The sequence below is a fragment of the Pholcus phalangioides genome, unplaced genomic scaffold (genome assembly GCF_987345545.1).
Source record: "Pholcus phalangioides strain wild (caught in Gottingen) unplaced genomic scaffold, Ppha-v1.0 ptg000015l_1, whole genome shotgun sequence".
Lineage (NCBI taxonomy): Eukaryota > Metazoa > Arthropoda > Arachnida > Araneae > Pholcidae > Pholcus > Pholcus phalangioides.
The window spans coordinates 83,527,892-83,547,109 of record NW_028301608.1 but is presented as its reverse complement, the minus strand read 5'-3'; the positions used below and the strand labels follow the sequence as shown (position 1 = coordinate 83,547,109).

Below are 19,218 nucleotides of genomic sequence, written 5' to 3'. Positions count from 1 at the left end.
TTTGATCATTGGTTTCTACTTAAAATAATTTCATAATTATGGGCAACAAATGAAAAAAAAAGTTGTATTGAGCCCTCTATAAAACAATATTTTAGTTACCAATTCTGATTAATTTCAATAATGATTAAAAAACGAAGATGTTTGTGACTACTAATCAGTTTAATTCTTTAAAAAAGAATGAGAACATTACATTGACTGGAAACAGAAGAAAAGCTATGTAGCTTAACATGACAGTTAGGTTCTCGTTCTTCTTGAATGAGTTAATATGCTTATAGTGTCATGAAATTCATCAAGAATGCTATCAACAGATACTTTTCATATAATAGATGACCAGTTGCATATCTTCATGAATTTTTTCAGTTCTCAATAATTCCATCTTTAATATCATAATACTAATTCTTTCATTAATAGCATCTTCAAGGTTGTCTGTTTCTCTTTCAGTTAATGCAGCACATTGAGTTCAACTAATTTATATCAATTTGCAGTTCACACACACGTGCACACACAAAAAGAAAGAATGAATGAAGAGCCAAGCAGCCATTAAAAAAATAGTCAAAAGTTGGTTTGACTTTCAACTAGAAAGGCTGTGAGGAGATCTTTTTGTGTTGTCAGTTTGATTAGCCCTTGCATCTTACAAAAGTGTTAGATTTTTTCCTTTTGTTATGCAGCTTCTGTGAGTGAAGACAAACGATTTACCTTCCAGCCCTTCTCTCAATTCACCCAGCTCTGCAGATAGTGCATCGAAAACCCTGTTACAGAGCAGCTCCTCTGAAGTTCCCATCATCCGAGTGACCAATTCATCATCTAGCACCCCATTCCAAGAGCAGACTGATGCTATTGAAGATAAACTCAAAGTTACTTTCCAAGTTGGTGAGTTGCAATATGATATATTACATAATCATTTTCTTTTCTGTTTGGTACCGTGTTATTTGTATAAGCATGTAATTGTCATAATAAAAATACAGGCATGTATGCCATTGGACCACTAAGTACAATATATGAGTTTTGAGGAGTGATGGGAAAAAATAGAGTAAGAGTCATATCAACCAAATTGCCAGCACATTTTTCATTGGATTGTGTGAGGTGTTTCAAAACTGGAGCTTTCCTATGAAAACTTCATTTCTCTGATCATATTTTTTGGTGTGACTTATTTACCGAAAATTATGTGTGTTTTTGTTTTCATTCATATCTATTGAGTCATGGTGTTGTATATCATTGTTTCAGAATGAACAATTGCTTGAGCATTTACTCTGGCTGCTAATCAATTTTTATAAAAGTGGTGAACATGCATATCAGCCCCACTTTAGTTGTACCAGCACAACCCAATTTGTGTAGCCTTATGTGTGGAGAAGGAACTTTTTTTTTTCCTTTAGCCAGTGTCCTATGTTCCATCTGTCTCTTTTCTGGAGTGTAAGGTCTGAAAAAAAGTTTCTCATTGATGAATCAGTCTAGTATTTTCTGCATGTACAATATGAAGCCATAATAAATGGTGGTGAAAAAAATAAAAATGATGGGTATATAAAACCAAAGGTTCTACTTTTTGGGACTTTCAAAATTCAACCAATCTTCATTCCCTCTCAATGTTTGTACCCATGTATAGCAGTCAAAAGGCAGTGCTCAATGTTTCTCAGTAAACTAGTAACCTCACCTAGTTGTTGAACCTCAAGGTATTTTTTTTTTTTATCATTGCGTGAAAAAAAAAAATTCAAAACATATACAAGGTATTTTTTTGTTCATTTGAGGCTGCAGCATACTTCATAATTGAGACTCATTTTGTTCACACGAATAATTCTTTTCCAGGTGAAGAAGGCATTGAAGAACAAGAAAGACCTGCTGTTGATAAAACACCACCGTCATTATTGTCTAAGAAACCACATAGGTTTGTGTTTTTATGTGCAAATATGTGAGAATAATTCTCATGTAGCAGTATGTAAACATCCATACTATGAGAATTTTATGAAATCAATTAAACTTTACATGAACTCTCCTCATATTACAGAATTTTCTTCATCACAATAGCCGTTCTTATTTCTCTGTTATAATTTTTTTCCTTTTTGTTGAGGATGGTCCCATGATGCAGAAAATATGATTTACTCTATGATTTTTATTAGGCATTCAAAAAAATATCATAGACATGGTAGTCTTGCAGAAAGGCAGCACCAGGGTTCAGATTTGGAATCAAAAAAATATCATGATGTTGTTGAACCAGAAGAAGGTGAAATGCTGCAAATTGCTGACATTGACGATTTGAAAAGTAAGTGGAAGATTCTAAACTGCGTGATTTTAATGTTTTGTGGCTATAGATATTAGCTTAAAAAATAATTTATAAAATTATATATTTTTAACTATCTAATTCTTAAAATTAGAATATAATGTTTTGGTTAATATATACTTGATAAATATGAACAGTATACTAGGGGCTTGACTAATCCCAGACACCATATCAACATGGTGATTGAAAAATTGGCATCTGCACCTTAAATTTTAGTGTGTGATGTTTAAATTGAGAGTACAAAGAAAACATGAGATTTTTAGAATTCATGTCTGTCTGTGCATCTACTGACACAGAAAGGGATCACCAAGCCCCAGAACAGCTGAAAAAGAATTATTTAATACAGTTTTTCTTTGAAATTTTGGCTACTGAGAAATTTAGCTTTCGTCTGAATTTTTTTTTTGATTTGTCAACCTCTGCAATAAACAACAAAATTGCTGAGATAAAAATACTACACTGTCTACAAACTCTGAATAAGCTATCTTTATTCAACAGTGTATAAAAATAAACAGATAGTAAAACCTTGATATAACAATATTTTGGGGGCCAAGAAAAAATATTGCTGTAGAGGAATTGTTGAGAGGAAACATTATCATCACATGCCAGCAGATTTATACTGCTGTTGGAATCTTTTCTGAAGTTCTAAAATCTTTTCTAAGTACCACCAAAAAATGTACTTCTGTGTATTTATTTTCCACAAAAAAAATTTAATAGATTAGTCGATAAACAAAATTCATTCAGATGTATTGTCCCTTTTAAAGAAGTTTATGGCAATATACTTTGGTATATCTCACAAAACGTTATGATACTGAAAGCCTCATCAACATTTTCTGTGATCAGATGGTATTAGATATTGATGTTATTAGATGTCCTTGGAAGAACTAAAATATGTGAAGAGTTAAAAAATATATTTAATGATATTTCAAGTAAAATATAAAAAATATTGTTGTGTCTGTTTCAAAATTTTCTCAAAAAATATTTTTATAGCAGGGTTTAACGTAGTATTGAGAAGAATTTAACATTAGATTATAGGTGATTCCAAACATGATTGGAGAAAATACCACTGTAGTGAGGTTTTACTGTATATAGCTCAGATCATATTCTATGATTGGCTGGGTCATGACAAATTGGCTGGCAATGACATACTGTAGCATGTCATTGACATGAACACAAAACAATGTGAAACCTTTTTCCGAATACATAAAGCTTAAGAAAAAAATCTTCCGCTGTGAAGTTTATAATATAGAAGCATCACATTATTTTTGAACATTAGCAGTGATGGAAGTTTGAGAAAAAAAATTGTCATAATCAGAAAAAAAGAGGCACAATTCGTAAACATTTTAGAGCAAAACAACATATAAATGCTTCTAGAAAACTGTTCTATATTTTATATTTCTACATAATATTATCATTATGATGAGGCTTTAGATTGTAATACTGAATTTATCTCTATGAACCACCAGATTTTTCCACTATAAATATAGGGTTTTAATCCTTTTCTCTCTCTTCTGAAATAAACTCCATGAAATAATGAAATTGAATTCCTTATTGTGGTTTTTTATAGGTCACAGGTATGATAATCCAAAAGCTATTCGCAGACATAAAATCAGTGACAAGAACTCTGTATCATCTTTTATGCAGCTATGTAAGAAAGATGGCCCAGGAATTGGTCAATTGCCCCTAAAGAAAGTATTTGATCACCAGCCTCATGAGGTATGTTCAGCATTATATCTGTTTATAAATAAATGAATGTACGGTAGATTCCACTTTATAGAATTATTGGTTAATTGAATCAGTTATTTATTATGCTCATTAATCAAAAACCAAAATCAAATTAATTTAATCTAATTTATTCATTTTTGATTTATAGAATCATTGTTTCCACTTGTTGAATCATTTTGAAATTTCATTTATATATATTTTCTAATTAATTGTTCTGGAAATTTTTTTTGAATGTACTTGTTGATGCTTAATTCTAAACGCAGCCTACTGACTCATCTCTCACAGCTCTTCATCAGCATTAGGTAGTGATAGGAAAAAAATAGAAAATGATGTCATGAATAAAGTCATAGGGTACCAAGCAAAATGGCATAGGAACTAATGCTTATTGAGTATCCCTTTCTCAGAGTATCACCTTAAAAATCAACCTCCTTGTTCAGATTTTCATTACATGATTGTAAGCGTGTGGATGTAACTGTCTGTGATCAGTTCAATTATAACTGTTCCATTTTCAATGTGGTGTACATTTGCAAATCATAAAAAAATTTCTGCGAAATGCCACAAAAAGATTTGGTTTGACATCCTAGAAAAGAATAAACATTTTCAGTAGCATTTTTTTAAAATTTAATTTCAATTTAAAAAAACCAGTAAGAATGTCTCAAACTACCCCATCAAGAATTTCAGGTGAAAAGAAAATTGCTGAACTTTAATCAAATTCCAGAGATTTGATAAAGATGCTAAAGGTGAGACAGCTCTTTTGAAACGCACCCATAAATTAATGAATATTGATTGAAAACATATAATTTTTTCATTGATGAACATTGACTTTGTACATGTAGATAGCTAGCTACAAATGAGAGAAATGAAATTGTATACAAAAAGTTTCAGAGGAAAAAGAAATTTGTGACATTCTTGTTGCTGGATTCATCAGAAATATAATTATGTTTTAACGTGTACGAAAACCCCTTTTGCAAAAAATTGGGTCCCAAAAGTGGGTGTTTCTTATACACAGATAGTATTATAGATATTAACAAATTACTCGATTCCTTCCACTTTATGGTGAGTGGCTCTGATGATGATAATGAACTATTTGATGTAGCTGATTGTGATGTGCAGATGAGAGTGATAAGGAATCTATTGGTTTCTGTAATGAAGATATTTTTAATGATAAAAAATATCTTTTTTTTTTAATTTGAAAAACAAAGGCAAAACAAAAACCACATAGAAAAGAAAAGACATGAACACATATATAACCATATTGGGGGCCCCAAGGGACACAGTGTCCTTTCAGGCAGCCCTGTGAATCAAATTGTTATATTTTGCCACCATTTCCCAACAACTATGTGTTGTGATCTTAAAAATATTTTTTGATGAAAACTTTTTTTCCAAATTTTAAGCCCAAAACAAATCAGGGGTTCCTTATACACATTAAAATGCTGTAACTTTTCAAAATGCCCTGCACGATGCGTGTGAGTATTCTTTCCACAGATGAGTATGCCTTGAGTTTTCTGAACTTTGCATTTTTAAACTTTATAGCGGACATTATTTTAAAATATTAGTAATTATAAATATATAATATTTATTGATATTTAATAATATTATATAATTAGATATTATAATATATATTATTAAATATAATATTATTGTATAATATTTTAATATTTAGTTTAAAATATTTAATTAAATTTTCATTATTCTTCATTAAGCTGCAATCAGTAAAGTTCAGTATAACATATAATGCAAGAGCACTAAATTAATGATAAAAGTATGAAGAATGCTGACATTTTTAGAAAAATATATTTTCATTAATTTTGTGCTTTAGTAGAATTAAGTTTCAAAAACCAAAAATGATTACATTAAATGGAATCTACTGTATTTGAATTTTCATCATGCAGTAGAGCTAGCTGCTGCACAATGTTTTAAAGAAATTGATGCAGATCTTGTAATCACAATTTTGCAGATTTTTGTTGAACTAAATGAATTGCAAGTCGATGCTGTCACTCAAGAAGAAGTTTGGCGAGAGACTGCTCGATGGATCAAATATGAAGAAGATGTTGAAGTTAGTGTTGATCGGTGGGGTAAACCTCACATTCCTTCTCTAACATTCAACAGTCTTTTGAATCTTCGCTATTGCCTTGAATCTGGTTAGTGAATTTTTTACAATAGTGTCCTGGAATATTTTTTCAGCAATTATATACTTTCATATGATCTATATTCATTTGTAGATAAGATACTCTTTTTTCTTTCTTTTTTAATTCAGCTATTCACATTCTTTACATCAGTAGCTTTCAACCTTTCATGGCTTGTATTCCTACTAGAAACCTGCATGTTATTTGCATATTCTCATGTGTAATGTATCTGCTACATTATATGAGTATTATAGTTATGCCATATTATAACATGACTAATGCTTTGAATTTTTCAATACTTTACTTGTCCCCCATTAGTAATTATTTTATAGTGACACACCTAAAAAAGTATTTTTGATCATAGAATGTGTGGTCGAATCACAATAGCAAAGGCGGTAGAGGGTATTTTCAGAGAATACATAACAGCACTTACCAAAAACAAATATATGTTTCAGACAGATTTGCTGTGATATGTGCTATCAACCATTTGATGGTGCATATGCGCCTTCGGATTGGATTGGAGTTTGTTTTTCATTGGGGAAAGGACTGTCAAGGTTATGCTACTCCAAATAATGATCAAGTCATATATTGACTTATGGTAGGATTTGCGTTACCCTGGTTGCACCATGAGAAGGCCAACCACATTTTAATATCCTGCATCCCCAAATGTTTGATTTGATTACACTTCTTGCAGCAAATGCATCAGAAAAATATGATATTTGCTTTTGGTGAAGTGCTATTGTGCACTCTCAAAAACACCCTCTACCGCTTTGCTATTGTGATTTGACCAAAATTCTCTTGCACATTCTATGATCAAAAATGTTTGTTAGAGGTCATAGATCACCCCTTAAAGTTTGTCCCATGAATTTAGAAACACTTTGTATATTTTCAGGTACATAGTTTCAGGTTATAAACCTGTTGATTTATCTCCATTGATATCAATTCACTGTTTTATTTATCAATACCATTTTAATATCTTTGTGAAAATAACTCATTCAAAAAAGAAAGAGAGAGACTTGGGTGGTTCCAATTTATATTCACAGGATGATTCTAAATTCATGTGATAAACTTTAAGAGGTGATATGAGGCACCTAAACAAGTATTTAATCATAGAATGTGTGGTCGAATCACAATAACAAAGGTGGTAGAGGGTATTTTCAGAGAGTGCGCAACAGCACTTACCAAAAACAAATATATTTTTCAGACGGATTCAGATGAAATTTTTATTTTTGAAATATGTGACATCCATATTTGTTATGTGCATCTTTTTCTCAGCCACCTTGGTGGGCATTTTGCCTGTTGTGGCGTTGTATTTGTATTAATACCAACATCAATGTTATATTGTACTTATCGATTAATATATACCAGAAGATCCATCAATTATTATCAAATCACAAACCTGTAATTGAATAATTACAGCTATACTACAACCTAAATCTACATCTACAGTAAATTAATACAAAGTTAGTTCAAAGAAGATTGGTGTAGTCTGTTTTATCATGGTGAAAGAATTTCAATCACCTGTCTGGTGCTATTTAATGAAATAAATTTAAATTACAAGCTAGTTGTTGTTTATGAAGTTGTTAAAGATATTCAATTCTTTGTTTATCACGTTTTAGTGTACATTAAAAAAAATTTTTTAATAAAATAATAAACCAGCTTTGATGATCATCAAATTTCAAGAAAATGATAAAATTACATGTGATGAAACTAACTTTTAAGATAAATAAGCTATTAGTCATATTTTCTATAGTCTATATTTGGCTTAAATAAATAAATATATATTTATTTAAGGTTTTGATTTCCCCCCCCCCCCCAGCATCAAAGGTGAAGTTGACTGATCTAATGTATATATGAATTGACATCATCATCATCGTGCCCCCCCCCAGACTTCCGAGTCTATCTCCGCCTATGATCTGAACTTATTGTCAAGCTTTTGATGGCTTAAATCATTTTTTTTGCTCTTATTATCTAATTCTTAAGAAAAATTACTCAAGTGTTAGAAGCTGTTATCACTGATTTTTCATGCAAAATAATTGACGTTAAAACTTATAAGTGATGTAATAATTTTCACTCAATTATATCAGGTGTTGTGATACTTGATTTGGAAGAATCGGATTTCCTCAGTATAATAAAGAAGATTGTTGAAGCTATGATTATCTCAGATCAGCTGCAATCAGAGCATCAAACTTTAGTGATGAAAACCCTTCTTGCTCGTCACCGCCATGCTAACGAGAAGAGCCCAACGCTTTTTATGAGGCGAAGCACTACTGCACATGCAAATGTTGGTGCTTTCAACCATGAAAAAAAGTATGGAGATGAATTTTTTTTCCAGTGGTTCTCTTTGAAATATTTTTATTCCATGAAACAATAGTGTGACTGTTACATTATCTGTAATGTAGGGATTGATGAGTATTTTTTTCCTATTTATCACCCTTACAATAAATAATGTTGAAAATTTTCAAGTATTGAGTGCTTACATATTCCCATATGTATTAAAATTTCAAACATTCAAGGTCAAGAAAAAAAAAGTTTAGAATCACGTGAGTTAATGTTTAACACTTTTAAGCAGGGTTGGTAAAAAAACCGGGTTTTTTTGGTTTAAACCGGGTTTTTTTTGTTTAAACCAGGTTTTTTTGGTTATATTAATTATATTAATAAACATTTTATTTTAGTTAATTATTGGAAGTTTGAGTGATTTTTCAGAAATTTCATTGTTTTTAATGTTAATACTATTTAAAACAAAAAAATCGGTTTAAACCAGGTTTTTTTTGGTTTAAACCGGTTTTTGTTTTAAATAGTATTAACATTAAAAACAATGAAATTTCTGAAAAATCACTCAAACTTCCAATAATTAACTAAAATAAAATGTTTATTAATATAATTAACACTATTCCCAAGCTAATTAATCAATAAATATTTATTACATTTTAACAAAAACCAACTTTTGCAATTTAATTATTTTTTGCTTAACTCAATGGATTACTGTGTATTTGAAAATTCTTTTAATGTTATTATTAATCATATAATATATAAAGGTTTTTCTCCAGTTACTTTCAGTATACTTAATTAGGAAGCTATTTTGCAAAAACTAATAAAAATTAGGTGAATATAATGTATTTAATGAAGTATAAATAATGCAGATTAATTAGCAATGATTTACGATATACAGAGTGATTATAACTAAGGTTCTGATTTCAAAACACTGTAAAAAAAGAACGATTGTCAGAATGACTTGAAAATTGACATGAATGTTTCTGAAAAAATTCAATTTTATTTGATAAAGGGGAAAAAATACTTAAAAATGTAAAATTAATGACATCATCCAACATGTGGGAAATTTTCTCGCAGAATGGAAACCATAGTCAGTCATGGCAGAATAATACCTTAATTATAGCATTTCGTGATTTGATAATTCATGGGAACATCACAAAAAACGAATAAATTGAGCACAAATAACTACAACTTACTTAAGAAATGTTAAATATGTTGTCCACCGCGTGTTCTGGCTATGAGGTTGAAAGCACAAAAATTCTTGTTCAACAACAGAATCGGAGTATGCCCCATAGTCATAATGTGGATGTGCTTGCAATTCAGCTTTATTAAACCAAACGCAACCCCCCCCCCCCCGTTAATATTCCTGAGGAACTTCTAACATATAGAGAATGTGCTGGAGATTGCAATTCACCAAAGTTTGCAATCTAACCACTGTTTATAACATTTTGAGGTACCCCCACAGCCAGAAGTTGCAAGAGTTAAGGTGCATCCTTTCAAAATGGGTCTTCAGCAGCTGCTTTGCTGGTATTGCAATGTGCATCTTGATAGAAGTTCTATCCACACACTGATGCTGTGGAAGTGTCGAAATGATGTGGTTGCACAAAATAGATTATACTGTTGGCCAAGTACAGCATCATTTACTTGCACATTTTGCACTTTTTTCTTTTGTGAAAGAAACTTCCATTGCTTCAGGAGTATCCATGCAAATTTTCAAGTCATTCTGATCAGTACTTATTGTATAGTTTTGGAATCAAAACTTTCACCCTGTATATAGCCGATTATTTTTTATCTGTTACTACTATACAGTAGAACCTTGATTAACTGGGCTTAACAGTGTGTGTGTGAAAGTATAAAAAAAACAACTATTGAATATTAAGACTGGGAGATATACAGTAGGAGATGTGCTACTTCTTATGGGAAAGAAAATGAAAAGGTATGTGAGGTAATGTAACAACTAGTAATAGTAATCACTAGTCTTTGTCCTTTAAGGACAGCTGGTGTGTTTATTGGATTATAGGACCACCTGCCCATAACATGATGGTGTCGCTACTGTAGCTGCTTCTTTGTCAAGGGAAAAAGAAACCCTGTGAGATAATACACCACTACATTTAGATGTGTGATGCAATCCTTATTCATGAATTTGCTAAAGATAGAGTATCAGAATGTAGCCAAAGGTTAGAAAATGTTGTAAGAATGAGCAATTTTGGCTTTTATATATAACTTTAAATAACTAAGATACTTTAAATGAAAAATATATATATATGTTCTGGCCTCTTTTATGAGACTTTTTGAAAAAAACCACTTATAAAATCTTATGTCATTTAAAGATATACCATCAGAATGTACCCCAAGGATATAAAATGTGCTAATAATGAACCAATATGATATTTTTCAAGGAAAAAAATGATATTTAGGCAACTTTTATTAGATGTTTTGAAAAAAACCAAAGTGGTTTTTTTCAAAACATTACAAAGTGGTTTTTTTAAAAAAACCACTTGGTTAAAACCAAGGTTTAAACCATGGTTTAAACCAACGTGGTTTAAACCATGGTTAAAAAGTTATAAACCAACGTGGTTTAAACCAAACAACCCTGCTTTTAAGTGATGATGTTCAAAAATGTTCTGGAATTTTATATGTTGTTCAAATATATGGTCTCCCCTTCAATGCTTTTAGAATAAACCTTAAGAAGGTTGTTTCATTCTCAGATATTTTGCGGTGAAATAATAGTTTTCTAGAATTTTGCTAATTAAAGGTTTTTTTCCATAGGTCTCCAAGGTTTTTGCCTACAAGAAATAAGACAGATAACGAAATCTACCATACCAGTGAAAATCACAAAAATAACATTATACCAGAAACTGCAGTTCTGATTCCAAATGATGGCACTAATGTAAGCATTCTTCAGTGAATAAATTAACTAGCCATTTTTTCTATTATATCGAAGAATTATATTTATTATTATTATATATTTTTGAACCAAGAATTATCGCATTATCACACGTATAAAAATATTTAATTCATTCTTCTGAGTTGTTTTTTTTTAACCACATTGTGATTGGTCTTTTATGTGTTTCTTTTTATTGCCCAGGATATAAAATTTTTGATCTAAGTGAGGTTATTTGATATGTAAATGTTATGAATCCGATTACTGTGCATAGTCGAAAAGTTCAATAAATCTAATAAATTAATCACTTTTACCAATGATTATTCATAGTACCCAAACGTCACGTCTTTGATAAACATAATAAATTGTACTATATGATATACTATACATGGTAATTCATACATGTATTGTATCAATCATAAAATTTATTATCATTATATCAGGGTCTGACTATATTCATCACACATACTAGACTCGTGGAATTTTTTTCATGTATATCAAATTTACTAATTACACTAGGTTATTATGCTTCATAATCGCAGATAAAGGTGATAAATTCCAGGTATTTATCAAATTAACCAAGGACACTTGTTTATCATGCATAATTGCTGCTAAAAGTGATAAAGGTTTTCAGTACTTATTAAATTTACCAACGACGCTTGGGTATTCTGCATATTTACTGGTAAAAGTGATAAATTTATTAAACTTATCTAGGTGATTGCTAAGTATGCATAATAACTGGCTATTATATATAACACAAATGATATATCACTTTTACCCTAACGTATAGATACATAAGTTCCACCCCCCCCCCCTTAACTGATTTTAAGTTTCATCATCAATCTACATTCATTTTATTTGGCTATACAATATAGCAATTCCATGCTAGTTAAAATACATGCTTTCCATTTCTGGTGAGCATGATGATAGATATGGTGCTTAGCTTATATATTTAAGTTCTTGCATTACCAAACATTTCGTTTGTTGCATTAAAAAAGTAATTGAAAAGTCAATTGCTACTCAAAAGGTGATTAAAAAAAAAACTTCTATTGATACAGAGTATTATTTAGCTTTATATCATTCATATTATTTTATCATATCCATTTATACACATATTATTGCAAAGGTTTTAAAACATGTTTGCCCTTGTGTTTACAGAAGCCTGTTGAGTTGATATCACCAGCAACAATCAAGTCAAATATGTCCACAGATGAAATGTCAAAGTTGTTTGATATGAGCATATTACGTCGAATTCCCGTAAATGCTGAAGGCACCACAGTTTTGATTGGTGGTCTTGATATATTGAGCAAACCAGCAGCAGCATTTGTACGATTGTCTGAAGGGAGAGTCATTCCACATTTGTTGGAGGTTGGTCATACCTAACTTGTCTTGAGTAATCACAATCCGAAAATATATTTTTTCAGAAAAAAAAAAGTTATAAAAAAAGGAATTTTTTAGTATTTTCTTTTATTTACCTTATATTCGTTGAAAATTTTTTGAGTGTTATTAGGCAAAGTCGTCTTCTCTTCCGTAAAAATACTTATATGACAAACACTTCTTAATTAAAGCATTTCTTTAGTCATGAACTACCATAAACTTTAAAATTGTCATTAATTAATTTATATTATTTATTGAAAGATTTCTGCTCACCATGTATCCTTACCATTTATTTAAGATTTCTATTCATGTATGAATGTGATATAAATGCATTTAATGCATATATTTATGGCTAATTTCATTTTCCATACTGAGAATGGGAAATAAAATGACAAAAAACTCAACTTGATAATAAGGTAAACCCATATTTTTTGTCTTTCATTAATGACTTTTTTTTATGTTACATAACAGTTCTGAAGTATCGCCTTATTATCCTAACAGATTCCTCTTCCAGTTCGTTTTTTGTTCATTTTATTGGGTCCAGAAGATGGTTTGGAATTCCATGAAATTGGTCGATCCATGTCCACTTTGATGTCTAATCGTGTAAGTTGATCTATGTTTATGAATATTTTAAAAAAAATGTTATGCCAGTTAGAATGAAACTGTCGTAATAGTAATCATGCCAAATTTGCTTAGAGCACATCACCCATACACATGAATGCATCACAAAACAAGCTGATTTGTGAAAAGTTTTGCTTTGTTTTCTGAAGTTAAAAATTTTTTAAAAGCTCTTACTCTTTTCACATCTTTAAAACATTTTCTTCAGTATTTTCATTACATCAATAATTACAGTAATACCAATGGCTAATGTAAGTTTTTGAGGAACAGAAACAGCAAGGTTGAAAAAATTTTAATTTGATTTTTCAGGAAATTTCCAAATACCTTATGCTTTGTGGTCTAAATTGGCTGCAAATATTTTTTTCCCACTTTTCTCCCACAAAATTAAACGTTTTTTACTGTTTAGTGAAAAATTAGTTACAGTGAAACCTCCTATAACAGCTATTTCCGAATAACGCCACATTTTCGTGGAACACGCACACATAATGCATTCCAGTGGATTAACATTGAGGTTAACATCTGAACAAGAATTTTTAAACAAGTGTCACCTTTGGTCATAGAAAAAAAAGGAAAAATTCTGTATATATCCTAAGAAAAACCAGAGTAAAAGATTTTTTCCTAGAGAAATTCCCTCATCTTGAACTGCATTAAAATAAGAATAAGCATGGTTCTTTCCTATATAGCAAGAAGTAGCTGGGTGTATCAAAATCCAGTCAGTTGAAAAATTTATTTGCATTTTGTATTTGCTTGTTTCGGCTATTGATTCTGGTGAGTTCAAAACAAAAATCTCCATGTTTTAAAGATAAAGTGATTGAGAATAGTGATGGCATTAGTACATGAAAATCAGCTGAAACCTGCTGATGTGGACATATACAGATGAACAAGATTTTGAAGAGCAGTGTTCAATGCAGTCTTTTTAAATTGTTTATCTTCAAGTATAAAACAAAAGTATCTGAAGAATTCGACAGCTTGTTGTTAAAATAAATTTAGAGGTAAAAATAGAGGTAATACAATTTAACAATAGAAGAAAATGCACAATCTTAAATATCTTAAAGAAATTGAACCTTCATCCCTCCAAAGTCTGATGGGTTAAAAAATCACTTTGTCATTGATGAATTGTCATAATTTTAAAGACAATCAATTTTTTTTAGGAACTGAACCTCTCAATAACAGTAACCCACATTTTCATGGTCCCATTGTTGGCCGTTGTTCGGAGGTTTCGCTGTATATAAACATTATTCATTTGAGATTTGTGCATTTCAGGAATTTCACGAAGCTGCATACAAAGCAAATGAAAGCAAAGATATTCTCCATGCCATCAATCATTTCCTACAACACAGTGTTGTGATTCCCCCTGGAGATGTTGCTAAATCATCTCTACTTCCCGTCAGTGAAATAAGAAGGAAAAGTGTGCAATACAAAAAAGATGCTATTCCTTCGAATACAAAGGGTTTGTCTGATATTTCATAACATTTACATGATATTGAATGTTACATGTCATGAATTTGTTTTAGAATCAGATGTTTAGAAAAACGCTTAATTTGTCACAAATAAAAATTACACACATAAACACAATTATAAAAAAAGACCAGTATAAAGACAAAATATAAATTTAACTCAAAAAAGTTCTATATAAAATCTCTAGCATTTATTTTGAAAAAAGATATGGCAAGTTTATTCAATTAAAGTTAATCAAAATTACTCATTTTCTTGTGAGAAAAATATTTGCAGGACCTCCCTTGGTTCTCTGTCTTGCCTTGAGTTATTTGAAACATTTAACTGGTAAATCGTTCATTTATGTATGTGAATTTAAGCTTTTTAGTTGTGTTTAAAATTATTCTCCATTTAATTTCAGACGAAATTTTTATATTTTCAATCATATTCAAAATACTGTTGGAAAAATAAATTGTGTAAGTGCGAAGGAAATAAAAAATAGCATTTTCAACCTGAAATATAAATTTCAATGCAGATTTCAAACAAGTGACTTAAAATTTTCTCATATTTTAAACACAATTTTTTCCTTATCAAAATGTCATTTATAAATGTTTTATTTCCATTATGACTCAATTATAATACCAACTTTCTCTTTATAAAATTCATAATATCATTATGCATTTGATATTTTTCTCATATCATTTTTCTACTTGTGTCTTAATGAAATGTAATGTTGCAATGTTATTCATGTATTATTTTAGAGGAGCAATTACTTGTGAAAACTGCTACATATGATCCATTGCAACGCACTGGAAGATGCTTTGGCGGATTCATTCATGATATAAAAAATCGTTTTCCTTGGTACCTCAGTGATATATATGATGGTATAAACATGCAGTGTTTTGCTTCAACCATATTCATCTATTTTGCAGCTTTGTCTGGTGCAATAGCTTTTGGTGGATTACTTGGTTAGTTTCCACTATTTCTGTGTATTGTTGAGCCTCATTATTTTAAGTGTAGTAACATATTCGGATGGAAACAGTATCCTTCTCTAATATTTTTGTTTCACATTGAAAAATTTTTGCCAAAAATAATAAGCTTGATTCTAAGTTTTGTCACATTTTTTGAAGTGTTTATCTAGACACCAATTCATAGTCTGTCACTGCTTCTTTTCTCTAAAATAATAAATTGCCTTTGTTTCATTTCTTGCGAATTTCCATATTAGTGTAACAGTGAACAATATGAAAAGATTTCTGTTAACCTGTTTTGTTGACCAGAATTATTTGTTTATGATGGACACCTTTGTATGATATTTGATTAATAATTAAACATATAATATTTGATTAATTAATTAATTATTATATTTAAATTAAATATTATAATAAAGAAATTAATCAAATATATGTACCATTTCAAGGCCAAGAAAAATTCTGATCATGTTTTGTGATAAAAAAGAATGTAATGTATGTTGATGGGAATGTATATGTTACAATCCATGTGCAAAGTCTAGCATCATACTTGGACTGCAACATGCACAAGCATATACATAAATCACTATTCTCATTAGAAAATACTGATTACAATGGATCTCAATATGCTATTGAAGAGACCATATAAGGTAAACTCTCTCTTATGAAAGGAGAAAAACTTCTCAAATGGGGAAAAAACATCTCAAGTAAGGACTTCTCAAACAAAAGATCCACTGTATACAAATTAAATAATTTTCATTTTTTTTCAAAATGGTACAAAAATCTTTTGAATGGAATTCCATCTGTACTCAAATTATGTACCAAGTACAATTTTTTTTTCAATGTTCTCATGAATGATGTGCCATTGTTACTATATAAGACAATATTCTTGTTCAAATTTAAATCTTCAATAGATTCTTTACCATTGAAAATTTCCAATTATTTCAGGTGATAAAACTAATCAACTTATTGGAGTCTCTGAAACTCTCATTGCAACTTGTGTGTCAGGGATCATATTTTCTCTTCTATCATGCCAGCCCCTTGTTATTCTTGGAACTACAGGACCTGTGCTTTTGTTTGATGAAATACTGTTCAGGGTAATTTTCTCTTTTCTTTTTTTGTTATTTCTTAAATTTTGTTCATGCACAGTGTTTCTGAACACATTATTGGAATAGGATATACAAACATCTATGCACTGAATCTTTAATCTGCAAATAGCTTAATTTTCATTTCGTACTTTGTTTAAAACATTTTTGGCTAGAAGAGCTCTTGTTTCTGTGATTCATTCATTGAATGAATTCATTATTTTGATTCACAATCAAAATAATGAATTCATCAAATAAAACTTTAATTTTGAACAGAATCCTCAGTTTCGTGCACCAGCATTCTTTTGGTGTAGTAGTGGCAAAAATAAAATATAAATAGGCTGAATAATCTTTTACCATTTTTGTCGCACCACCGCCATTTTCTGCACACGATGGCTGATTAGACTGGGACCTACAAATTATTGCCAATTTTGAATGCCAGCCTTTTTTTTAAACTCACCGAGAGGTTTAGTGCACTAACCCCTCGATGTGGGACTCCCTTTCGGTAGCAATCTTTTCCTGTGATAATGTTTTCATTTCTGTTGTACCCAGTGTCAGGAAAGTTTCTGACATGAACGAACCGGGTCACGTTGAAACATCCTTTGCTACTTAAGGCGAGTATCTTATTGACTTTGGACTACTTCGCCCAATATAAATATAAAAATATTATACATATTATTATTTTATGAAATATAAATCAAGATTGAACTTATTGAATTGTTATTGTAATAGAATAATATAGAAAGAAAACAAAGACAAATATATTAAAGTAAAATACTACCAATATGTGTCTGCTTAAGCCAATAATATTTCCTAAATAATTTTTCAGGGTTTGTACAGTCTTTGAAAAATAAAGTTCATTTCAAGTCTTTAAAAGTCCTCAAAAAATCATTGCAGTCCTTGAAAAAAATGATATCCATTTTTTCAAGTGCTTCTAAGTGCTTGAAAAAAATTTTGTTTGTGTGAATTTCTTCTATAAATTTTTGTTTTCCCCTCAAGTAAATCCCCCAAACCATTTTCTACTGGGGAAAAATAAGAACCGGGCTTTATAGTCACTCATACCTGAGATATTTCTGGGCTGAAAAAGATGTTGAGTAAAATCTGGCTGTAATATTTTAAACTATTGAACTAATATATTAATAAATTGTCTGTTGCATAAATGTAGGCTGACCATATTTCCTCAATAAAAATATGGCAAAATCTCCAATTGTCACCAAAAATCATGCTAAAGGTAAGCAAAGTTGCCAATTATTGCTAAAATTGCCAAAAAAATCACCATAGGCAGAAAATGAATCACCATTGCATTGAAGCAGTATGGATTTAAATGAATTCTATGGGGGAAAAAAAGTTAACATGACAAATATGTGAAATGAAAATAAAAATTTAAAGCCATAATTATCATAATGTAATTTGTACAGTTTGAAAAATTTCAATAAAGAATAAAAATTTAAATGACTTTGTTGAAAATTTGGGAAATCACGGTACATTTTTATGAAAAGGTTGGGATGGCCAAAATTTGCATGAAAATACAGGAATGTCCTGGGAAATATGGGTCATATGGTTACCGTTAGATAATTAATTGAATAAATTATAACTCTATAATTATTCATCTTTAATAAATTAGCATTTCAAACTCAAAACAAAAATGAGTAAATATGGAATATAAATAAAAAAAATTCAATAAATTTCATTTTTTGAAAAATCATGATTTTTATCAAGCACGATATGAATGTCCTTCAATTTTTGCCTGGAAAAGTGCTTGAATAGTCCTTAGATTTTTTCACTACTAAAGAGTATGAATCATGTTTTTAATTTACTCTATTATCATCAAATTGAATGACTGTTTTTGTCTATTGAATTTCAGTTCTGCCAAAGCCAAGATATAGATTTCTTGAGACTGCGGGTATGGATCGGAATATGGACAGCTGTCATTGCAACAGTTGTTGTAGCATTTGAGGGCTCAACTCTAGTTCGTTTCTTCTCTAGATTCATGCAAGAAATATATGCTACAATTATTTCCATGATGTTTATATTTGAAAGTTTCTCAAAGTTATATAATGTAAGTGGCTATATTACCACTTTTCATACACACTATACCATAATGTACAGACTTAATGGGCTAGGGGGGGGGGACATGATGATGATGCCAATACATGTACAACAGATTGGTCAGCCCCCCTCCCATTCCCTATCTCTGGACTCTTTACAGTTGTATTTATATTAGATCAGGATTACACTATAAAAGCTTTACAAAACTTGAAAAATGTAACCAATAAGCACATTGTTAAATTCGAGCTAATGTAATTGTTGCAAATTTTTTATAAAAGTAATTTTCTGAAACGTTTATAGTGTAATCCCATCCTTAGACACATTTCAGTTTTTCAGGTACTTCAGTAAAATATTTGAGGAGGGGTTTTAATGCATATATATAGTCACCCCTCTTTTATGGCCAGTAATA

The 19,218-nt window shown here is 30.3% G+C and overlaps 1 protein-coding gene across 1 annotated transcript in view; it reads left to right on the top strand.

Annotated features, from left to right (window-relative positions):
- The window catches only part of LOC149076866 (band 3 anion transport protein-like), a 79,372-nt gene that overhangs the window by 47,417 nt on the left and 12,737 nt on the right, over positions 1-19,218 (top strand). Inside the window, exons 6-18 of the mRNA XM_089244590.1 lie at positions 704-870; positions 1,801-1,879; positions 2,112-2,254; positions 3,837-3,985; positions 5,952-6,135; positions 8,208-8,430; positions 11,164-11,284; positions 12,437-12,646; positions 13,157-13,258; positions 14,537-14,723; positions 15,469-15,675; positions 16,624-16,772; positions 18,625-18,819. Of these exons, the coding sequence (XP_089100716.1) occupies positions 704-870; positions 1,801-1,879; positions 2,112-2,254; positions 3,837-3,985; positions 5,952-6,135; positions 8,208-8,430; positions 11,164-11,284; positions 12,437-12,646; positions 13,157-13,258; positions 14,537-14,723; positions 15,469-15,675; positions 16,624-16,772; positions 18,625-18,819 (2,116 nt within the window). The remainder of the gene's footprint in view (positions 1-703; positions 871-1,800; positions 1,880-2,111; positions 2,255-3,836; positions 3,986-5,951; positions 6,136-8,207; positions 8,431-11,163; positions 11,285-12,436; positions 12,647-13,156; positions 13,259-14,536; positions 14,724-15,468; positions 15,676-16,623; positions 16,773-18,624; positions 18,820-19,218) is intronic.